Source organism: Anarhichas minor, unplaced genomic scaffold, assembly GCF_050575085.1.
Source record: "Anarhichas minor isolate MPS153535 unplaced genomic scaffold, ASM5057508v1 ptg000027l, whole genome shotgun sequence".
Lineage (NCBI taxonomy): Eukaryota > Metazoa > Chordata > Actinopteri > Perciformes > Anarhichadidae > Anarhichas > Anarhichas minor.
The window spans coordinates 1839222-1862500 of record NW_027466473.1 but is presented as its reverse complement, the minus strand read 5'-3'; the positions used below and the strand labels follow the sequence as shown (position 1 = coordinate 1862500).

Here is a 23279-nt window from a genome sequence, read left to right as displayed (position 1 = left end):
TTATTCTATTGCCCCCTGTAACATTGCCCCACAACAAACCTCTCGTTGAACAGCAACAGGCCTCCATTACGACATCAGCAGGCTTATACAGTGAGGTGCCGACAGCCCTCACTTACTGTACTCAAACATAAAGATGGCATTTGTTATGTTACTTCAGTACATTTTAAGAACAATATTACTGAGGCCACTGCAGAAAATTGCAGATGAACATTCATCATCCAGGAATTGACATTATAGACACCACTTACTATCCGTGTACCAATTCACCATATTGAAGATACAACATCCATTTAGTTTTAAATTAATTGCCTTTTAGGGGCTCATGTTCTCTCTTCTGTCTCTGTCGCTCTGTCTTAATGGACAGTGTTCTGTAGCTCTTTTCTGTGACAAATGATTTGTCTAAATAATTGATGCTAATAACAATCCCAAGAAATGATAAAATCAGTGACTTCACTGAGTGCCCCTCCCTTCCCCTTTCTGCTTTGACCTGTTATGTGTTTTCAACCAGCACCTCTGCGCTCTGTACCTTCTTCTTCAGCCTCATAGCAGCTGTTTGTTCTCCGCCAGCCTCCAATCATCCTGATGGCACCAGCAGCAGCATGTTAGAGATCTGACAGACATCTCATGTGTCTGATCCTTTTGTGAAGCCGTTCCAGTCCCTCATGGCCACTCTGCTCTCACCATATCTCTGCTGGCAACTGCACCAACTCATCCAAACACCAACGCACATGTAGAAAACCCAGACTGGCCCTATTAGATCAAAGCTTGTATCTTCATTCAGCTCTAAACATAAAAAGAAAAGAATCCATACTAGTTATCAACATGGGACATATTCTAGTCGATTAAACTATGATGAAACTTTTCTAGTATATTTTTTGTACATCATTATTAACAGTCAGATCATTATTTGGAGACTTCTCGAAAAGTGGCCCAGATGTTTTGGAGGGAAATGTACATTGTCACAGTGAGGTGGAGGCGCAACAGTTTGTGACAGAGGATAGTGATCTTGTTCAGGTGACAGGAAACCAGTAGGAAAAGAGATAGTAGGCGGTTGAGCTGCACAAGTACAGGTGTCACCACAACCACCAAGTGACACCATGTAGGCTGGTATCAGCCAGTTTGGGCTTTGGGTGTAAAAGTGTTTGACTGTAAGATTGTATTTTATTTCAAAAGCGGCTGAAACGTGAGTGTTTTCAGTGAATGTTTTGGTGGAAACCTGTTTTGTTTTGTATGGTTCTATTTGGAGCTGTCCATGGGTTGGATGGGTTATAGTTATATGAACATTGAAGGATGTCTGTAACAACTTTGTTAGTCAGCCAACAGTTTCTGGCCACTCTGAGTACATTAGCCCTAATGAATGGGCTGGCTTTCCTGGGGCGCCTTTCAAACGAGGCAGATTACACAACCAGTCTAATGGCACAGGGCATGGCAAGGACACACGAGGAAGACTAACGAACCAAACCATGTAGAATGTTATTGCAGAGGACTAGAACATACAATCTGTTCTGAAAGTTTGGTCCAGTGAGATGCTGCAAAAATAGATCTGTCTCATCAGTGAGCAGTGCAGTCTCATGATGCAATAAGCAAAGAGTAATACTGTATACCAGATATGACATACAGCATACATCTCAGCATGCTCTTTTTGTTTGTTTGTCTGTGTGCTTTGTGGAGCCCAACAAGGCTGGAAATTGAGTTCAAATCACTACTGTTGTGTAAGAATCTGCAGTGTTTTCCTCTAAATCTCAATGTAAAACAAAAAACTGAATTTATTCTAGTTTTTCACCAAAAACTAAATTTTACAAGATTACTTTTGAACACATGATGGTATTTTAATTTACCTTTTCCCCAATACTCATTTTTACAAAATAGAGATTGAACGCATCATAATGTAACAACTTCTGTTAGCTCTGTTATTTAGCCAAGCAGAGCTGTGCTGATAGCTCACATTAACTAGCTCTCCTCTTGCCCATTTCACAGGCCGTTCTCATACACGGTTCGTAGCTATACCTACGGAAATGAATGTGCTGTAATTTGTAGATACCCCACAAAATCAATTTGTATGTAATCCACGTAATCATGAACCAGGATGTATAAAGATCTCAAAAACCCACACTGGGATGGAATGGGGGCTGGATGGCTCAAGCAGAAATTGGTCCTTCACCCAGGAGACTGTTGTTTGTGCCCCGTTTGAAATGAGATGTTAACTTTGATTTATTTGTCACTTTACTTCCATACTCAAAAAAAGCTACTTCTGTTGTTATTTCAACCCAAACCATAATCTTTCCTAAACCTAACTAAGTAGTTTTGTTGCCTAAAGCCAACTAAGTTGTCTGTGAAGATGGAAATTTATTTTGAAAAGACTGTATACATGTAACAAGCCGAAATTGACAGATGTTGCTGGGCTTTCGTAGGAAAATGCACAAAAAATGAGGAGGTACTTTTAGTAAGTTATCATATGAACGATTTTAACACTGATTTGTTGTTCACAATGTAGCATTATCAGGGAAGAAATGGAACACAGAGTGTCCACACGTACTAGTTTGCACATGTGCAGTGCCGAGCGGGCAGGATGTACGGAATGGGTAGCAAGTGACATGTGTAGCGTAAATGAGCTGATGAATTACATGACAACGTGATATTGGCATGGACTACTCGCCAATATCAGATCCAGATTTATGGGCAGTACCGGAGGTATTTCTGATACTGGTATCGGTATCCGAACAATTCTAATAAAAGCAGATTTAAATAAGAATGTCTGAGGTGATGGGGGAGAGAGTTGCAGGTAGGAGTATGGCAGTTTTTACATTCATGTTTTTCAAAGTTATTATATCTATTGTCACTCTAGTTTTTTTATTTGGTGGAGAGGGAAGCATTAGTGATCAGCTGCTAAAGCCTTGTGGCTATGTTAGGGTTTGTTCAAGTGACTGACCCAGATATGGATGCTGTTGTTTATTACACTTCTGTTTACAACGATTCTACAGGGACTTCATTTATCTATGAAATGACTGAATTTAAGATTTTGCCTTTCACCAGCCTCGGTGGCTCAGACATGCTGCAAGGTTTTAATTGATGCATGCTTGAACCTGGGAGCCAAAAGTGCAGTATTTGATTCATCCTAGTTGTGTTAAGTGTATTTAGACAGTTGGACTTATTTACATGACTTGTGATTACTTTTAGTTTGTTTTAATTTCTACTTGTGCTGTGCATTTGCTCTGCAACACAGTGGAGAAATAACGACAATCAATTTCTGGCACTTTTCATGTGAGACACCAGAAACATACCACTGAAGCTCCGACCTCACTGATAATTTACCTTTATTTTAGAACATTATCACGAGGAATCCGTGTTCTCAAACCAGAAGGACTTAACCACCATGCCTTCGAGTGTCGTTACACATGGTTGCGCTGCATTAATTGGCACTCTCATTACTCAGCATTACCAGGAAATTAAACTCAACAAGGCTCCACTAGCACATACAATTTGACAGTGCTGCACTGCTGACGTTGTAACTGATTTAAGATTTTTCTTAAAAATCTGAATTGTTTCATTGAGCCTTTGTTACAGAAAGTAAGTATGTGATTGCTAAACCTGCATTTCACATGCACTGTGATTTTAAAGGTTGAATGTGTCAAATCTGGCCAGAATTTTAGTTTAAAACATTTGAAAAAAGTGCTAGCATTATCAACGGAATGTGAAGAGGTTGAGGGTTGATATGTTGTGTCAAAGACAGAGCTATCTATTGAAATGCTAACCAGTAACCAGTTAGCCCCGGCAATAGTGAGTTACTGTAGCGTCCAGTCTGTCCTAAGTCCACTATGGGAGGGCAGGTCATGTTGGAGGTACAGGGTCCGTGTGTTTGTTAAATGGATTACGTCCAAAGTGGCAGGAACGAGAAAACAAATCGTATTTTCTCATTCCTGGCCTTTTGGATTTAATCCAATAAACAAACTTTTCACAAGACTTTCCAGCCCCGGTTAGTGGCACAGCAAGGCCAACGCAACATGTGAAGATTATACGATAGTATTATGTTGCTGTTAGTTAGTTGTTCATTTTTTTAATTTTCTTTATATCTGATCACTGTAAATTTAGTCTACTGAAGATATACATCTTTAAAGTTTCATTTTAGGAAATGCTGAAGTAGTTTCCACAGTGACCCATAGTTTTGACGCAAACGTTAAATTTAATTTAATTTCATGATGTGCTCCATGTACAACGCACCCCATAATGCTAACTTATATGTGGCTGCTGGGTTTTTCGGTCAAACTCCACTATCCATATCTCAGCCATTTCAGCAGTACTCTCACAACACACTACCAATACTTCATCAAAGTCTGATGTCTGTGAAACATATTTAACTACATTGCTCTGACAATTCAAGTCTTTAATAATCTCTCCTTCTGTGGCAGTGCTCAGCTCTGTTTTATTAATTCAATTTAAATGCAAATTCATATTTGTACATTGTATAAATGTAATGGAAATAGGATGGAAAATACCAAATTACGTAGTGAAGTATTTGATAAAGACTCTACCACTACCAGTTTGATGTTACTTCATAGCTGAATAATTATACAACACTGTTAAATATCTGTAATGGAAATATGAAAGAATACCATAATAAAACATATATACAGTAATAATAAGTAGTAATAGTATCATTTTTATATTTTGATACAGTGAAAGTAATGCAGTATAATGCAATATGAGATTGTGTTTAGATTTGTTACTACAACTTATAATTCTCCAATAGTAATAATACAATGTAAACAAGCAGGTGTATTATTGTAAAGTGCTTGTTTAAATGTGCACATTAAAGCCAACACTGGGTAGTATTGGGTATTGTTGTCCATATGTACTAGTCACTGGCACCAGGATGTCAGGGCTCTGATCTCCTCTCTGTAGGCCATCTCAACACCGTTGGTGATCAGGCCGATGACTTGTCGTGTTGTCGGCAAACTTAATGTGCAATTTTGAAAAATGTAAAAAAAAAATGGGCAAGGGCCTGAGAGATGAAACCACACCCATGTTCGTAAGACAAAAGCCTCATGACATCTACAGCAGCTTGGAAAATAGCGTAATGGCATGGGGCACTGACTTTGGCTTTTATTGTCAATCAGACTATAAATGAGAAAATAATTACACCCCGCGGTCCCTCTGCCTCACTCCCCACCGCTGGGAGACTACTTTGCCTGGAGGAGGGCGGGTGCCAGCTTTGGAGACGGACCATAGCGGCTGTAGCAACTCAAATTTAGCTAGCGCAAAAGCTGTAGCACCTCCGTCCTCGGAGTGGCCTCTGCTCTCCTGAATATTGGGTATACTGTATGCTTCACAGAGCATGGCCTGGATGTGTCTACAACACTGGATTTGGAAATGGTTGTTACAGACTCCATCTCTATCACTACAAGGCTAATGGCCAAAAGCTTATTCAAAATTGCCCTTGTTGGTATAAGAGCTAAGGGTGGATGGTGGTGGTGTGGACGAGGGGCAATATTTGGAAAAAATCTGTCTCTTACCTTTCAACTGAAAGTTCAGCCTGGATAAGGCCGACACTGTGAACCTGACTATTGTCTGACTGACTAACTATTATACAGTATATATTATAAAGAATCCCTGTTACTGTCAAGTGTGAATACAGACGCTGCTATTTGTTATTCGAACAGACTTTTCAGTTGCCTTTCTCACTGTGATTGTGAACAGTATTGGAACTGAACTGTTTGGGTCATGGGGAAAACAAAGCGGACTATTCACTGAGTGGACTGAACTCAGAGACTCTTGAACTGCTTGGTTCAGTACACCTGTTGAAAAGTGAATGAAGCTGTGTTCTATCTGGTTTTAGTTGAGCTATATTTCATTGCTACTGGCTATTTGCTTTATTGTATTGTATGGTTTGACTAAGCTATTTTCTTTCTATTTTATAAATATTATCTGTCAGAATGGCACCCCTCTTCATTTCAAAGACAACAGTGTGACTTCCCTCAACATGATATTTACTTTATTAAAGGTTTGGGCTTGTGCTACTCAGTCAAAGATGGTTTGAAACAAGCAGCACCAAGTTGATTCGAGCAAGTTTCAGAAGTGTGACCTTCCTCACATCATGTTTCATTTTCAACACATTCCGAGTGATATAACACAGACAGTTTCTCATGTTCAGTTTTATTTTATCATGTGTCAGATGGGATATATGATGTGTGATACAGCACACATACCCTTCAATTTACTTTTTTGTTAAGGCCTCTCTTTTTTGTGATTAATCTTCTCAACTTTTGAGACATGTTGTAGAATTTATACAGTTTTTTTAGATTTGCTTTAAATTTGATCTCCATACTAAGTTGTTTGTGATGGGCTACGATCAGTTTCTATCAGTAAATCATTTCCATGTCGACCTGTTGACTGTAATAACGGTTTCTTGTCTCTTCTGGCCTCTTTTCTGCAGGAGGAACCTGACCAAGCTGTCTCTGATCTTCAGTCACATGCTGGCTGAAATCAAAGCCATCTTTCCCGGAGGACAGTTCCAGGGGGACACTTTTAGGATCACCAAAGCTGATGCAGCTGAGTTCTGGAGGAAATTCTTCGGAGAAAAGTAAGCTTCACCTGATGTTAGCTTCTCCTTTTGCAGCTTTGAGTTGATGCTCCCTGTTTTGGTAGATCAAGATTTTATTCTGTGATGAGGTCAGGATCTTTATGATGTCAGTGTTTGTGGATGTTTGCCGTTTTTTCATCCCCAGGATACGATGACTTTCTTGATGGTTCAAACATATGCATGCCGTTTTCCAATATCATGACATGAGGGAGAGATGCTCTGATGTTGGAGCACCTCCAAGACAGTGTGGCAGACTGTCACACTGAGAACTGAGAAAAAACACACACACATACACACACAGCTGAGGGCAGCCGCAGTGTTCCACCTGTCTTTCTCACTAACATGCACAGCTGAGACAAGTTCATGACTTCTCTCATGCACCTATACAACCTTTCCTATTTATCAGTTTCCATCTACATTGTCTGTGTGTGCAAAAACTGTATTTGGAGTTTACAGCTGTATTTGACAGCTTCACATTTTGCCTTACTTAAGTGACATTTGTTTGCAGTTTGAAGGACTGGCGGGCAGATCAATTCATCACTTCCTTTGTGCCAGTTGCAAGTGACCATACATGACACTTTATTTGGGCAAATAAGACGGAACTTTAATGTCTGTGTCAGGGATTTTAGAGCCTTCTGCTCATTGCAACTCTGGTTTTGGATCTAATAGGATTTTTTAACATACGTTTTAAGACTTGCATAGTGCTCAAAATTCAGATTGCTCTGTTTTTGTTTTCTTTTAAGACAATTTGCCAACTAACTGCAGTGAGTTTTAGCCGCCTAAACTATCTGTTTAGAGTGTGTTTCACACTCTTGTTTGAACAGCTTCATTTTAGGGCTGCGCGATATGGCTAAAATATTTTATCACGGTACATTTCAATTCATATCAGGGTAATGGTATGTATAATGAGACAGTAATTGTTCTGTAAATTTAAGGAAGTAAAGGTTTTAAATTACCATACTGTACTTCATTAAATTTGATAATTTTCTTCATTTATTTGGAACTTCTATACAAAAAATGGCTTCACATGAGACAATACTTAAAAAAATAAAAGTCTTTCAAAATAGAAGTTCTAAGGTGTCTGAGAACAATAATTGTGTTAGCTGTTAGCCTAAAACCTGTCTAACACAACTAACAGGTGCAAATATATACCAGCCTGACCTCAGTCAATGCAATAGAACAGTCCCACAAATATGTATTTTGAAGTATACCAGAAAAAATAAGACTTTTCCTGCTTCTTGCTCATCTTATATTTTTAAAAAGCTGACAAAACACTGTCAAAATAAGCTACTGTGCAAATGTCTCGTAATTATGGAACCAGAGTTCTTCCTCATCTTGGTTGGTAATCCTTCTCCTGCTCTGTATTTACTTCACTCTCCTCCATGTCTGCCCAAATCACGTTGCCTTGTGGAGCAGCTGGATTTGCAATAGCGCAAGATCAAACAAGAATAACTCCCACGGTGGAAACAGTATTGCCAAATGTCTATCATTGCACAGTATATACCATCACATCGCTCAACCCTACTTCATCATTTGTGTTTTAATGATTAAATAAAAGCACAGTGCCACTTTGTTTTACTTAGAAGGTTAAGGTGCTTTAAATAACCACTAATTATTCTTTAGGTAGAAGTAAAGAGTCATTTAAAGGTTTGAGTGGTTCTTCAAATAATAATGGCTCCATCTAACAGAATTTAGCCCACAAATAATGCCTAAAGAACCATTTTACAGAGCAGAAGAGAAAGGCTTGATCAAATGAAGGAGAGTCGCATATTCATATACTGAACCTCCTAATTAAAGAAGCACTGACTGCATTGCCTGAATGGATTCAGGATATTGGGATTACCAGAAAACACATACATTTGACAAAGTAAAACGTTTTCACTTCGTCTGTTATTGGGCGGCTGTGTCAGGAGATGGAGCGAGTCGTCCTTTAATCACAAGGTCGGTGGTTTAAACCCCGTCTTCTCCTGTCCGCATTTCAAAGCAAGACACTGAACCCCAAGTTGCTCCCAGTGTTGATGGATTGGAGCATGTCATTGCCATATCATGCTTACAATAAATCTGTTTAACACCTAGCTTTGTTAGCTGGGATATTGCTGTAGTATCTAGAATTCCAATGAAGGAGAATTTATCATCCATGTATTGTTGATTTCCGTTGCCTGCAAAAGGTCAATATTGCATGTGAAAAAGCCTTAATATTTTAACTTCTTAGGTGAAGTATTGAACTGTCATAATGATCTGTTGTTTCAATGGCTGCTGGCATTTTAATAGTCATTTATTCAAAATGACTTTTGTCAAGCCCTTCGTCTAGAGGAGACTTCAGGCTTTCTAACGATGTATTGCATGTGCATTGCATTGAGCTTTCCTGGGGGCGTATACAGTCACGCGTAACTGAGCTACCTCCATACTCGGTCGTGCGCTCGGCCGTGGCTATTATGCACAGCAAGTATGCTAGTTACAGATACCACGTCTTCGAACATATATAGTTAGTTTTTGCAATTTGCAATGGCTAAAAATAAAAGGAAAATAATATAATATCAAAATGTAAAGGAAAAAACACCTTTAGTGTGTCAGAATATCATTTGGTTACCATGTGTCTATTTGGGTCTCCAAATGTCCTTTTAGAGCTCCGCCTGGACCTCTTCATGAAAGAAACACTTTAGAATCGTCATACTTTGTCCAATCTTCTTCAAATTTGAGGCAGTTGTTCACTGATAGTGTAGTTACAGCCCTATACTGTTCTTTACCTGTACAGATACAGCCACAGGCAGTTATTTATACTGAAAGATACTTTTTTATTTTAGGCGGACAAAAATCTTAAATTTTTACTGACTTCAAAGGCCCACTGCTCTGTTTCTGTATGACCTACAGGTTTTCTGACACTTCCACAAGGAACTTTAGGGGTTAGGCCCAGGACAAGACGCCTCTACAGCGGGTGATTAAAACCGCCCAAAACATCATTGGTACCTCTCTACCAAGCATCAGTGATATTGGTGAGGTGCCTGTGCAGAGCCCAGAGCAGTGCTTAAAGTGGGACGGTACTCGTGCATTTTAGTCTTCGCGGTACCGTGACTTTTTCTTGTGCACCGGCACCTCTCACAAGCTGCTACTCTTTTCTGCTACTCTTTTCTGCCCACTCCATATCAGGTTCTCCGATAATCATGATTCGTAATGGAACCTCCTAACCCAGCATTATGAACTTAAACATAAAAACAATGTGGAGAGCATCATGACGAGCTGACGTGTGACACTGCTTAGAGTGGGGGTTGAGAAATGCTGGAATTTCTTTCTGAACAAATTTGATTAATGAAACATTATTTAAAAGTTTTCTGAATCTGCTCTTTTGATTTACAAAATCTATGATTTAACAGGGCAATTTCCAGAAAAATATACTGTTCTGACAAAGAAGTGCACACCTGCCTGGTGTTGATTCCAGGCTGTAAGCATCCTATGATATAATATAGAATTATACTATAGGCTACAAATAACAGGAAAGCACTTAAACTAATGACATTACTAGTAAATATGAAAACACACCACCTTAATCCTATAATGTTTCAGTTGGAAAATTATTTGAGTATTATACACTCACCGGCCACTTTATTAGGCACACTTGTTCAATTGCTCAGCTAATCAGCCAATCACATGGCAGCAGCTCAATGCATCTAGACGTGGTGAAGACGACTTGCTGAAGTTCAAAGCGAGCATCAGAATGGGGAAGAAAGGGGATTTAAGTGACTTTGAACGTGGCATGGTTGTTGGTGCCAGACGGGCTGGTCTGAGTATTTCAAACTGCTGATCTACTGGGATTTTCACGCACAATCATCTCTAGGGTTTACAGAGAATGGTCCGAAAAAGAGAAGATATCCAGTGAGCGGCAGTTGTGTGGACCAAAATGCCTTGTTGGTGTCAGAGGAGAATGGGCAGAGTGGATGGAGATGATAGAAAGGCAACAGTAACTCAAATAACCACTCGTTACAACCAAGGTCTGCAGAATACCATCTCTGAACACACAACACGTGGAACCTTGAAGCAGACGGGCTACAGCAGCAGAGACAACACCGGGTGTCACTCCTGACAGCTTCTGTCATCAGTCTATGAATGTGTGTGAATGTTGACCTGTAGATTAAAGCTCTTTGAGTGGTCAGAAGACTAGAAAGGTGCTATATAAATGCAAGTCCATTTACCATTTAAACAGAGCTATCAAGCTCACACCAGTTTGGCTAATTTATTATTTTATATATTCAACGATGTAGGTCTCTTTCTTTCTCCCTTGTAATGTGAAACATCTCAATCTTGATGCAATAAATCAGAAGTATTTTGTCTCCCTCTGTGTTATCTCCACCTTAATATTCTGCAGCATCTTGCAGCAAGGCCGAGATCCTCCTTGTGGCACTAGCACCGCAGTGGCTAGTCTGTGGCAAGCGTCAGTCAGGCGTCACAACAGCGGTAAGCGAGTGGCACTCGTTCAGCACCCGTCAAGAAGCTGCCGAGCTGAGCTGGCGGAGCCACATTTCCTGAGAACACCCATTGTTGTTACGATTGGTCAGCTGCCATAAATCAGTTTTATCATCACAGTATGGATTTTAGTTGAGTCACCTGAGCCACCCGTTCGCTGTATACATCCTTAGAGTAACCACGTTGTACTTTTTTGTTTCTCATTCATTTTATTTAAGTATGATTTTGAAACAAAAGGGAACATAATACACTCTTTCAAAAGTATTACTTTTGTAGTCATTTACAACAATCGGCTAAAATAATGAAAATAAATCATCCGTTTTATTATCATTTAAAAGTGTGTGTGTATATATATATATATATATATATATATATATATATATATATATATATATATATATATATATATATATATATATATATATATATATATATATATATATATATATATATATATATATATATATATATATATATATATATATATATATATATATATATATATATATATACGTTTTTCAAATTAAAACCCATAAAAATTCCAATCCAAAAATACATGTCTGAAAATATGTTCACTCTTCCTCTGCTTATACAGGTGCTGGTCATATAATTAGAATATCATCAAAAATTGATTTCACTAATTCCATTCAAAAAGTGAAACTTGTCTATTATATTCATTCATTACACACAGACTGATATATTTCAAATGTTTATTTCTTTTAATTTTGATGATTATAACTGACAACTAAGGGAAATCCCAAATTCAGTATCTCAGAAAATTTGAATATTACTTAAGACCAATACAAAGGAAGGATTTTTAGAAATCTTGGCCAACTGAAAAGTATGAACATGAAAAGTATGAGCATGTACAGCACTCAATACTTAGCTGGGGCTCCTTTTGCCTGAATTACTGCAGCAATGCGGCGTGGCATGGAGTCGATCAGTCTGTGGCACTGCTCAGGTGTTATGAGAGCCCAGGTTGCTCTGATAGTGGCCTTCAGCTCTTCTGCATTGTTGGGTCTGGCATTTCGCATCATCCTCTTCACAATACCCCATAGATTTTCTATGGGGTTAAGGTCAGGCGAGTTTGCTGGCCAATTAAGAACAGGGATACCATGGTCCTTAAACCAGGTACTGGTTGCTTTGGCACTGTGTGCAGGTGCCAAGTCCTGTTGGAAAATGAAATCTGCATCTCCATAAAGTTGGTCAGCAGCAGGAAGCATGAAGTGCTCTAAAACTTCCTGGTATACGGCTGCGTTGACCTTGGACCTCAGAAAACACAGTGGACCAACACCAGCAGATGACATGGCACCCCAAACCATCACTGACTGTGGAAACTTTACACTGGACCTCAAGCAACGTGGATTGTGTGTCTCTCCTCTCTTCCTCCAGACTCTGGGACCCTGATTTTCAAAGGAAATGCAACATTTACTTTCAGCAGAGAACATAACTTTGGACCACTCAGCAGCAGTCCAGTCCTTTTTGTCTTTAGCCCAGGCGAGACGCTTCTGACGCTGTCTGTTGTTCAAGAGTGGCTTGACACAAGGAATGCGACAGCTGAAACCCATGTCTTGCATACGTCTGTGCGTAGTGGTTCTTGAAGCACTGACTCCAGCTGCAGTCAACTCTTTCTGAATCTCCCCCACATTTTTTAATCGGTTTTGTTTCACAATCCTCTCCAGGGTGCGGTTATCCCTATTGCTTGTACACTTTTTTCGACCACATCTTTTCCTTCCCTTCGCCTCTCTATTAATGTGCTTGGACACAGAGCTCTGTGAACAGCCAGCCTCTTTTGCAATGACCTTTTGTGTCTTGCCCTCCTTGTGCAAGGTGTCAATGGTCGTCTTTTGGACAACTGTCAAGTCAGCAGTCTTCCCCATGATTGTGTAGCCTACAGAACTAGACTGAGAGACCATTTAAAGGCCGTTGTAGGTGTTTTGAGTTAATTAGCTGATTAGAGTGTGGCACCAGGTGTCTTCAATATTGAACCTTTTCACAATATTCAAATTTTCTGAGATACTGAATTTGGGATTTTCCTTAGTTGTCAGTTATAATCATCAAAATTAAAAGAAATAAACATTTGAAATATATCAGTCTGTGTGTAATGAATGAATATAATAGATAAGTTTCACTTTTTGAATGGAATTAGTGAAATAAATCAACTTTTTGATGATATTCTAATTATATGACCAGCAGCTGTATGTAGGTGTCAGTAGGTGCCACAAGCTGCCAGTGCCAATAGTTGTCAGAGTAGTGCCACCACTAGTCAGAGGAGTGCCACCACTAGTCACATGAGTGCCACCACTAGTCAGAGTAGTGCCACCACTAGTCACAGGAGTGCCACCAGTGCCACCACTAGTCAGGGGAGTGCCACCACTAGTCACATGAGTGCCACCACTAGTCACGGGAGTGCCACCACTAGTCAGGGGAGTGCCACCACTAGTCACGGGAGTGCCACCACTAGTCACATGAGTGCCACCACTAGTCACAGGACTGCCACCACTAGTCAGGGGAGTGCCACCACTAGTCAGGGGAGTGCCACCACTAGTCAGGAGAGTGCCACCACTAGTCACGGGAGTGCCACCACTAGTCAGGGGAGTGCCACCACTAGTCACAGGGGTGCCACCACTAGTCAGTGGAGTGTGCCCCCCTGGTATGTTTTGATAGTCTGTTTTATGGTTTATTTGTTTTTTCTTTTGAAGAGCGACGCAAAGCAAGACAGGTAGTCCGGAAGTTAAAAAAAAAGTCTAAATAAAAGTCAAGGCAATAGAATGACCGTATGCAAGAAAACTCTTATATAGTCTATGACACAAGCACATACCAGGGTTACATTAGAAGAAAAATAAATAAATATAAATAACTAAACGTGGGCCGATGGGAGTATGTTAGCAACAATAGTTGACTACATGCGATTTAATATTCATTTATCCATGTACACAGCAAGAATCAAGTTTTCGATTAATCTGTGGATTGTTTGATGCAATACAGTTCGTAATATAATTTAATCAAAGTAATTTTTGTGTGTGCAGAAAATCCTATCGTAACAACAATGGGTGTTCTCAGGAAATGTGGCTCCGCCCGCTCAGCTCGGCAGCTTCTTGACGGGTGCCGAACGAGTGCCGCTCGCTTGCCACTGACGTGCCACAGTCCTGACACCTGACTGACGCCTGACTGACGCTTGCCACAGACCAGCCACACGCTTGCCACTGTCAGTAGTCGCACTCGCTGTCTCTCGCATCTTGAGATGAAATCATGAAATGAAAACATTATTAACATACTGTGTTGGGTTTAGCTTTAGCAGATGGTGGGTAAAATATGTAACAGACCTCTGACCATGTCATTCCTCGTACAAAACATGTTTGTTCCAGGACCCTTCATGTTTAGTGCTACAGTATAAACTAATCTCTCTGCAGGAGTCTGTGTTGCTGCCCAGTAACAGTGTATGTTGCGGCAATAAAAGCTTTTAACTGCGTCAGAAAGTAAGATGCAGTAGTGTAAGATTAACTTCTTGTGTTTGGCCACTTAGGCTGCTGATCAGTCGTCTCATACATTTGGTAGAAATGGCATCACCAACAGATTAATTTCCCAATGCAAAGTCAGTTTGTGGGTGAGACACCACGGTATCTATCTACCACCAGGCTTCACCATCACTTTAATATATAACCCTAGAGAAAATGTGTTTCTGTTATTTTCATTGGTTTATCTAATCCCAGTCATAAGAGCTGTATGAGTAGAACAAAAGTTCTACCTGGTCTATGAGTCTACACATCAGCTGTGCATTTGTATCTTTTGCTGTACAGAACATCCATTTAATTTTCCAAATGTACATTTGTATCAATAAAGAGGTATTTTTTGATAAAATACCTCTTTTTTTGTCTCGCAAGTTGCTGTATCTTTGCTTGTATGATTTGACTTGTTGCTCTCTTGCAGGACAATAGCGCCATGGAAAGTCTTCCGACAGTGCCTTCACGAAGTGCATCCCATCAGCTCGGGCTTGGAGGCCATGGCCCTCAAATCCACCATCGACCTTACCTGCAACGACTACATTTCTGTGTTTGAGTTCGACATTTTCACACGCCTCTTCCAGGTTGGTCAAAATTAGGGCTGGGCAAGTTAACGCGTTATTATCGCGTTAACACATTAATTAATTAACGGCGACAATTATCTTATTTAACACAGTTATTTTTTTTATTATTAAGCAGACATTTTTAACACAAGAACCGGGCAGCGAGCGGTGAACAGCTGTGTTTGTGTGGCGTCTCTTCCGTCTCTTCCTGCTGCAAATATTTGTTCTGTTTGATGTGTTTGGTTCTATTTGTGTGTGTGTGTGTGTGTGTGTGTGTGTGTGTGTGTGTGTGTGTGTGTGTGTGTGTGTGTGTGTGTGTGTGTGTGTGTGTGTGTGTGTGTGTGTGTGTGTGTGTGTGTGTGGCTTTAGATCCCTCCTGTTGACGGATTACTGGCCATGTGGCTTCAATATGGTGTGTGGGCGCTGAGGCTTTAAAGCAATGTTTTACTTTGGCAGAAGTCTTTGTACTTGGCATGCTTACTCTAAACAGGAAAAATCTGTATTATTTTGAAGATAATTTTTTTATTAGGATCACTGTCACAATACTGTGGGTTGTGTTTTTTTCATCAAGTTATGAAGCATAAAAAAATAAATAAGATAAGTGAAACCTCTGATTCACAGCTGACTTTCTACGAACTCAAGGGTGGCCAGTGTGCTTAATAGTGCAACATGGTCTTCTAAAGAAAATATAGAAGTGGGTAGGAATTGCCATTGACTGACTATTGCTGCTGATAGTCCCCTGTGGTCAACCTCATGCCCCTGGTCCTGGTTGATACCAAACCAGCTACACAGAAGATCATGTCCCTGGTGAGCTCCAGCTAACAGGCAGGATGGAAGTGAATGTTGTGGCACTTGGCTCTACCTTGGAGCCAACTGGCAGACCCACTGAAATCCTCCAAACACATTGCCACACAGCTTTATGCTCTTAATCCAGGGATCTGATGTAAACAGCTTATCTATCAATGACAATGTTCTTTTTTCGAGAGGATATTTATGTAGAATTTCTGGATTCAGTAGCAAGTGTGGTTGTCATTCAGGAAAAAAACATTTGTGCTGGCCAGTCATAAATAGATGCAGATGCTAAATTGGTTTCCCTTAACTGTGTGCTTTGTAGTCAGATGTCAAGTTCTCCCGCTGAGGAGTCAAGTAAAGCGATTATAATGACTCTGTCCTTCAGAAAACCTTAAACCAGCTGGCTGCAGTGCACAAGCTGTTTCACAAACTCATAGTTGTTGAGCTGGCTAGATATCAGACACCTTGGGCTGTGCATTATCTCTCATTTAGGATTCTGATTCAGTCAAGTCAACATATTATCCCATTACCTTTTACTACTCATTTGTGGCAGAAGGACTGAACTCAACTGTATACTGAAAATGTTCCATGCATATTGATCTGTGTAGTTAAAAAAGCATTGGATGATCTTTTTCAGCCGTGGGGATCAATTCTGAGGAACTGGAATTTCCTGGCAGTGACACACCCCGGCTACATGGCCTTTCTGACCTATGATGAAGTCAAAGCCCGACTGCACAAGTACATTGACAAGCCTGGCAGGTATGGCAACTGTGTGTGTGTGTGTATTTTAAATACTTAATACAAATTTGGTTTAATTGTATTTCTCTTTAACATTACATATTCAGGACTAAATGAGCAACCAACAAAATTAAAGTTACAAAATGTATATGTATATGTATGTATATATATACGTGTGTGTGTATATATATATATATATATATGTATATATATATATATATATATATATATATATACAGTTGTGTGAAAAAGTGTTTGCCCCCTTCCTGATTTCTTATTTTTTTGCAGATCATCAAATAAATTTAAATATTAGACAATATTTAAATTTCTTTGATGATCTGAAACATTTAAGTGTGACAAACATGCAAAAAAATAAGAAATCAGGAAGGGGGCAAACACTTTTTCACACAACTGTATATGTATGTGTATGTATATGTATATGTATGTGTGTATGTGTATGTACGTATATATATGTGTGTATGTGTATGTACGTATATATATGTGTGTATGTGTATGCATATATATACATATGTGTGTGTATGTGTATGCATATATATATATGTGTGTGTGTATGTGTATGCATATATATATATGTGTGTGTATGTGTATGCATATATATGTGTGTATGTGTATGCATATATATGTGTGTATGTGTATGCATATATATGTGTGTATGTGTATGCATATATATGTGTGTATGTGTATGCATATATATGTGTGTATGTGTATGCATATATATGTGTGTGTATGTGTATGCATATATGTGTGTGTGTATGTGTATGCATATATACATGTGTGTGTATGCATATGTATGTGTGTGTGTATGCATATGTATGTGTATGCATATATATGTGTGTGTATGCATATATATGTATGTGTATGCATATATATGTATGTGTATGCATATATATATGTGTGTATGTGTATGCATATATGTATATGTATCTGTATGCATATATGTATGTGTATGCATATATGTATGTGTATGCATATATATGTGTGTATGCATATATATGTGTGTATGTGTATGCATATATATGTGTGTATGTGTATGCATATATATGTGTGTATGTGTATGCATATATATGTGTGTGTATGTGTATGCATATATATGTGTGTGTGTGTGTATGCATATATATGTGTGTGTATGCATATATATGTGTGTGTATGCATATATATGTATGTGTATGCATATATATGTGTATGTATGTGTATGCATATATATGTGTGTGTATGTGTATGCATATATATGTGTGTGTATGTGTATGCAGATATATGTGTGTGTATGTGTATGCATATATATATATGTATGTGTATGCATATATATGTATGTGTATGCATATATATGTATGTGTATGCATATATATGTATGTGTATGCGTATGCATATATATGTGTGTGTATGTGTATGCATATATATGTGTGTGTATATGTGTATGCATATATATGTGTGTATGTGTATGCATATATATGTATGTATGCGTATGCATATATATGTGTGCGTATGCATATATATGTGTATGTGTATGTGTATGCATATGTGTGTATGTGTATGCATATATGTAAACTGAATATACTGAAGAGCACGAGCCATTCAAATATTATTCACATCAGAGGGAACAATATTAACCATATCATAAAAACGTCACCATAGACAAATGAACACAGTAATAACGCTACTGCAGATGTAAAAACAAAAGCACTTCACTTACCAGAGCTGCTGTTCACTTAAAGACAAAGTCCATCCTCCTTTCTTTGTTAACAAAGAGTTTAGTACCGCGGTTGTACAGAACATCTGTGCGGTTCAGTTCCAGCCAGAGGTCCTCCTGCGAACGTGTTCGTTGAGTTGTAGATCCACTCGGGTCTCTCCAAAGGTTTTCAAAAGCATCGTAGCTTGTAAGTGTCCTGTCGTGCTATGGTGTTGTGTTGTTGCCTTGGTTAGCCACCTCAGGTTAGCGTAGCGTAGCTCCAAACAGCAAGATGCTCAGTTGCAAATAAAACGCATTCTTAGCCATAAAATGTGCAACGCTTCTCCGACGCTGTCAGACAGAAATACCGTTCGTACAAATCCTTTTCCTGGCTGGGTCAGGGCTGCTAGCTGTGGAGTTAGCCGACCCTTTGATACGATGTCCAGCTTTTCTGGAAATGTCCTCGAGAAATCCGTTCCTCCTCCTTCAGCCATTGAGTGTTAAAAAAACAAAGCTAGGTAAAAAAAAAAAGAATATACACCAAGCAAAACGCTAAAAATGTAATGTCAATGTCATAACTTCTTACATATCTTTCAACTTGAACTGTTACTACTAATACTAAGTTCTGCTAGCTAGCTTCAGCACCACAACAGTCACGCTAGCCCACTGACCAATGACGCCGCACGTTAATGCTGACGTTATTGTAGACTACCTCGGTAGCTCTGACATGTCAAACTAAAGATCTGATTGGTTGAACACGATGACAATCAACAATATCGTCCCCATTTACTTTAATCTACCTAGCAGGCCTCTGCCTCTCTTCTTACCTAGAGACACAGAGGTGAAATCTGATTGGATAAAAGCTCTACTTAAAACAAGCTGCACTGGAAGCAGAGCAACTGAGGAAGACAGTAGCTGTGCAATGAGAAAATAAGATAATGGGAAAAATAATTAGAATACATGTAGTGTATTTGTGAAAAATTATAAAATAGCTATAATTTAGTGATTCTGTTTAGGCCAGCAGAGAAGGCTTTGCTGGCCCTGACGGCCCACCACTGGTATATATATATATATGTGTATATATATATATACAAATTGAGTTGTATTGCTTAAACATTAATATTCGTTCTACTTGTTTGGTTTTGCAGCTTGTGTGTGTGAACAATGAACTTCTGTCTTCTCTCTCTCTCTAACAGTTACATCTTCAGACTGAGTTGTACGCGGTTGGGCCAGTGGGCCATCGGCTATGTGACCAATGACAGCAACATACTGCAGACCATCCCCCACAACAAACCGCTGTTCCAGGCCCTCATTGATGGCTACAGGGAGGGCTTGTACGTAACCTATCATATACTCACACACACTCTCTTCCTCTCTAGCTCACTCTCTCTTTGTATATTGATCAGTTGTGCTTAACTCTACTCTGTTAATGTGCTGTATCCAATTGAAATACGATCAACTGTGTCTCAATCAGTCACATCTGTTTTGCATGGTCTTCAAATGTCTCTCACCAGACCAGAGTGTGGTGCCTCTTGAAGGCTCTTTTCTGAAAGCCACTTCCTCGGTAAAACGTGTATTTTTTTTTGTCTCCGGCAGAGAAGAGGTTGTCTCTGAGCCTCAAGTGGTTCTGCAAGGCCATCTGTTCCTATCATACCTGATAGTCTAACAGGACCCCAGACAAATCAAACATGCTTTCCTCCATCTAGTGTGTAGCATTTCGCTTTCTCAGCCATCAATCGCAGCTGGCTTCTTGTAAGAAGTCCACTGTAGAGGGAGGGGGGGGGGGGGGGAGGGGGGGGGGGGGGGGGGGGGGTTGAAGCACCTCTGTTTTTGATCAAGCAGGGAGACGGCAGAAACTCTGGGGGAAGTTAAGTTCACATCAGTCGCTCTTTCAAATGTCAATCATTGTGTTTATAACCAGGCTTGTAAATGCTGAGTTCATTTTCAACAATGACTGTAATTGGAGAAGGGTTTCTGCTCAGTTCTGTAATAATTGCTGATTACTTTTGATTCCATGCAGAGAGAGATATTACGAACTCATATATTTTTTTTGTACATTTAAGACCGATAGTGATTTTGTTTTCTGTAACATCTAATCATAATTTATATTTTGTGTCAGTTAGAAGTGAGGATTAATTAATGTCTCTGTAAGCATTCAAAGTAAAACTATTACTGTTACTGCTTTTGGTTCTACTACTGCTCATTGTGAGTATTTGTGTTTCATCGGATTCAAGTTTAATTTGTTGTCATGCAACACAAGGTTGCACATTTCTGAGATATTTACACGTTTGCATGTGTAGAATATCTTGCTGTGTGTTTGTTACTCTTAGCTTAATTAAACCTTTTTTTTTTCATTCGCAGCTACTTGTTTCCTGATGGTCGCAGTTACAATCCTGACCTCACTGGTTTATGTGAGCCAACGCCTCATGATCACATCAAAGTGACACAAGTGGGTTTGTTTGTGTGTCTAAAAAACATGCTCCATCTGGATAAGCAGAGTAATGTTCATGGTTCCCACTGGTCATGGAATTCCTTAGCCTCCCAAAGCCAGAATACATCATGTAAGCTTAGGCTCCCTTATGACATTTAAGTGTGGAAACTGTTTACTGAGACCTGCCTGAACTTCACCAAATATGTTGCAGATCAAAAAAAGAGACATGAAATGTGTTGTGAAATGTATTTATCCAGTTTAAAGTTACAGGGACAGTATTATTAGACATTTCTGTAAATGTGCCAGTTCAGCCAGGTTGGCTAATTTCCCACTCTAGCTCCAGGGCAGAGTGGGACAGCTACAAACATGTAGCACATGAAATCCACCAATTCAGGAACAGCGTTACTTAGATCAAAACACACTTCTCAAAAACACATCAAATTTAGCAATCGTCCTACTCCATTTCTTTTTTTTGTCTCAAGTGTTTTCAGAAAGGGATCTCTGTGCTCAGTGAGGCTTGAACTTGATATTTCCAGAAGTGCCATCACAGTTTAAAAATGACCAGTGATAGCGTAGCTAGTGGTGTGTTCATCCAATCAGTTGTAGTGTTGATGTTTCAGAGAAATCATTTTGTGTTTTACTGTCCGCCTACTATTAATTATTAATGATGTCTGTCTTAAGCATATTTCTATAAGGCTGACAGGATGATAATGTGCAAAGAGAAAATGTTCAGCTACGGTTGTGTGGCTGGGAATTTCTGATTTTGTGACATTTTGAGAAGTTTATTCCCAGCAGAGAGAGTCGGTTAACACAAGAGGATTTTAGATATGGATATATAAATTGTTTTCATATGATTTTACCTTAACTGAGTTGAAAATTAGACCATTCACCCCTTTTGACAGCAGTATTAACCTCGACAATTTAAGGTCATAGAATTAAGAATTTAAAACCGAAAACAATGACGTACAAACCAAACCGTGAGCCTGTTGAGCCGTTGCATCATTACTTAATGTGGTCAGCACTGGGGCATTATCACAATACACTTTGGGGGGTAAAGTATCAATTATGTGTATATGGATTCTAGTTGTCGAGATTAGCCATGATAAGAGCTGGTTGAATTCTCTAAAAGCTAAGGAAGTCTCCGTTAGCATAGGGAACACTGGACCATCTGTTACCAAGGGAAAGGAGTTAATGCCTTCAACAATTCCTTGTGTCAGCAACATTTAAAGTGACGCGCCATTCGTCCGTTCACTAAAACAATCAACATGACCGACAACCAATTTGTTTCTGTTTTGTGACTGTTAGTCTACATTCCTTTTTTGATTTAAATTCCAACATGGGGAATGAAGTCAACGAAACAAATTACGTACACATGGTACACGTGCTGTTAGTTGTTCATCTTTGAAACATTGTAGTTTCACTACGGCAGATCCACGTCAATGACAGCCACCTTTGCATCATTTTCGTAGCCTAGATAAGTGCTGTCACATTCTCTCAGCGCAGCGGTTGTCTTTTGTTAAGTCCTAAGAAGAAGTACATTAAGCATTCATCATTTTAACTCTATGGTCATAACAGCTTAACCTTTTGTGCAACACTATTTAAATCATCCAGGATATGTGTTTCAAAATGTCAGTTTAGTTGTTAGGTTTCTAAACATTTCTCCAGACCTCTGGAGGGTTGGGTCCGGTTCTTTATTAGTGATGGGAGTTCAACATTATGGCGTGGCATGGTGGGAAGCTTGCACTGTATGTATACTGTATTTGTGTCTTTATGTTTTTGTGTATGTTCTCTTGTATAGTTTGATACGTGCATCACTTGATGACTAACAGCAGTTTGCTCTGCCTGAACAGGAGCAGTATGAGCTGTACTGTGAGATGGGCTCCACCTTCCAGCTTTGCAAGATTTGTGCTGAGAACGACAAAGACGTCAAGATCGAACCCTGCGGTCACCTTATGTGTACTTCCTGTCTAACGGCCTGGCAGGTATTGTAATGAACCATACTGCATAAACTCATTTCGAGATCTAATCTTTGAACATATAGGTGCATGGGGGCACAGGTGTGGTTGTTTGCAAATATTAAAGATGGTGCTTAATATCGATCAAATTTTAATCCATGAAATCATCAATAGATATTGATAATAACGGGTCACCAAAATGATGTAGGTGCTGTAGCCCAAAAAGGCATTCAAATGCATCAAAAGTAAGCTCAGCTGCTATTTTGAGTGATGAGTCCCAACAGTGGCTTTGGCCATTACACATGCACGTGGGATATTGTAGGTTAATGCCAGTCTCTGTACATCCTGATCATCACATCCTCTCTGTCTCTCTTTGCAATATTCTGTCCATGAAAACCTCACATGTAAGATCTGACATTTTTTTCTCGCTAACAGTTTTTTAGAATTATTTACAAGTAGGAATGAATCTGGTTTTACAATTAATAAAAAACATAAATGAGAAAAGACGAATGAATAATAGAAGCAGCTTTCAGCCTCCAGTGCAAGTTACATGGTAAAAAGAAAAGAACTCCCTC

At 39.3% G+C, this 23279-nt stretch overlaps 1 protein-coding gene across 3 annotated transcripts in view; it reads left to right on the top strand.

Moving 5' to 3' along the window:
- The window catches only part of cblb (Cbl proto-oncogene B, E3 ubiquitin protein ligase), a 63179-nt gene that overhangs the window by 14732 nt on the left and 25168 nt on the right, over positions 1-23279 (top strand). For all 3 annotated transcript variants that reach the window (XM_076101619.1, XM_076101618.1, XM_076101617.1), the window contains exons 4-9: positions 6431-6577; positions 14966-15122; positions 16531-16652; positions 19515-19652; positions 20680-20767; positions 22600-22731. In XM_076101619.1, coding sequence (XP_075957734.1) covers positions 6431-6577; positions 14966-15122; positions 16531-16652; positions 19515-19652; positions 20680-20767; positions 22600-22731 — 784 coding nt within the window. The remainder of the gene's footprint in view (positions 1-6430; positions 6578-14965; positions 15123-16530; positions 16653-19514; positions 19653-20679; positions 20768-22599; positions 22732-23279) is intronic.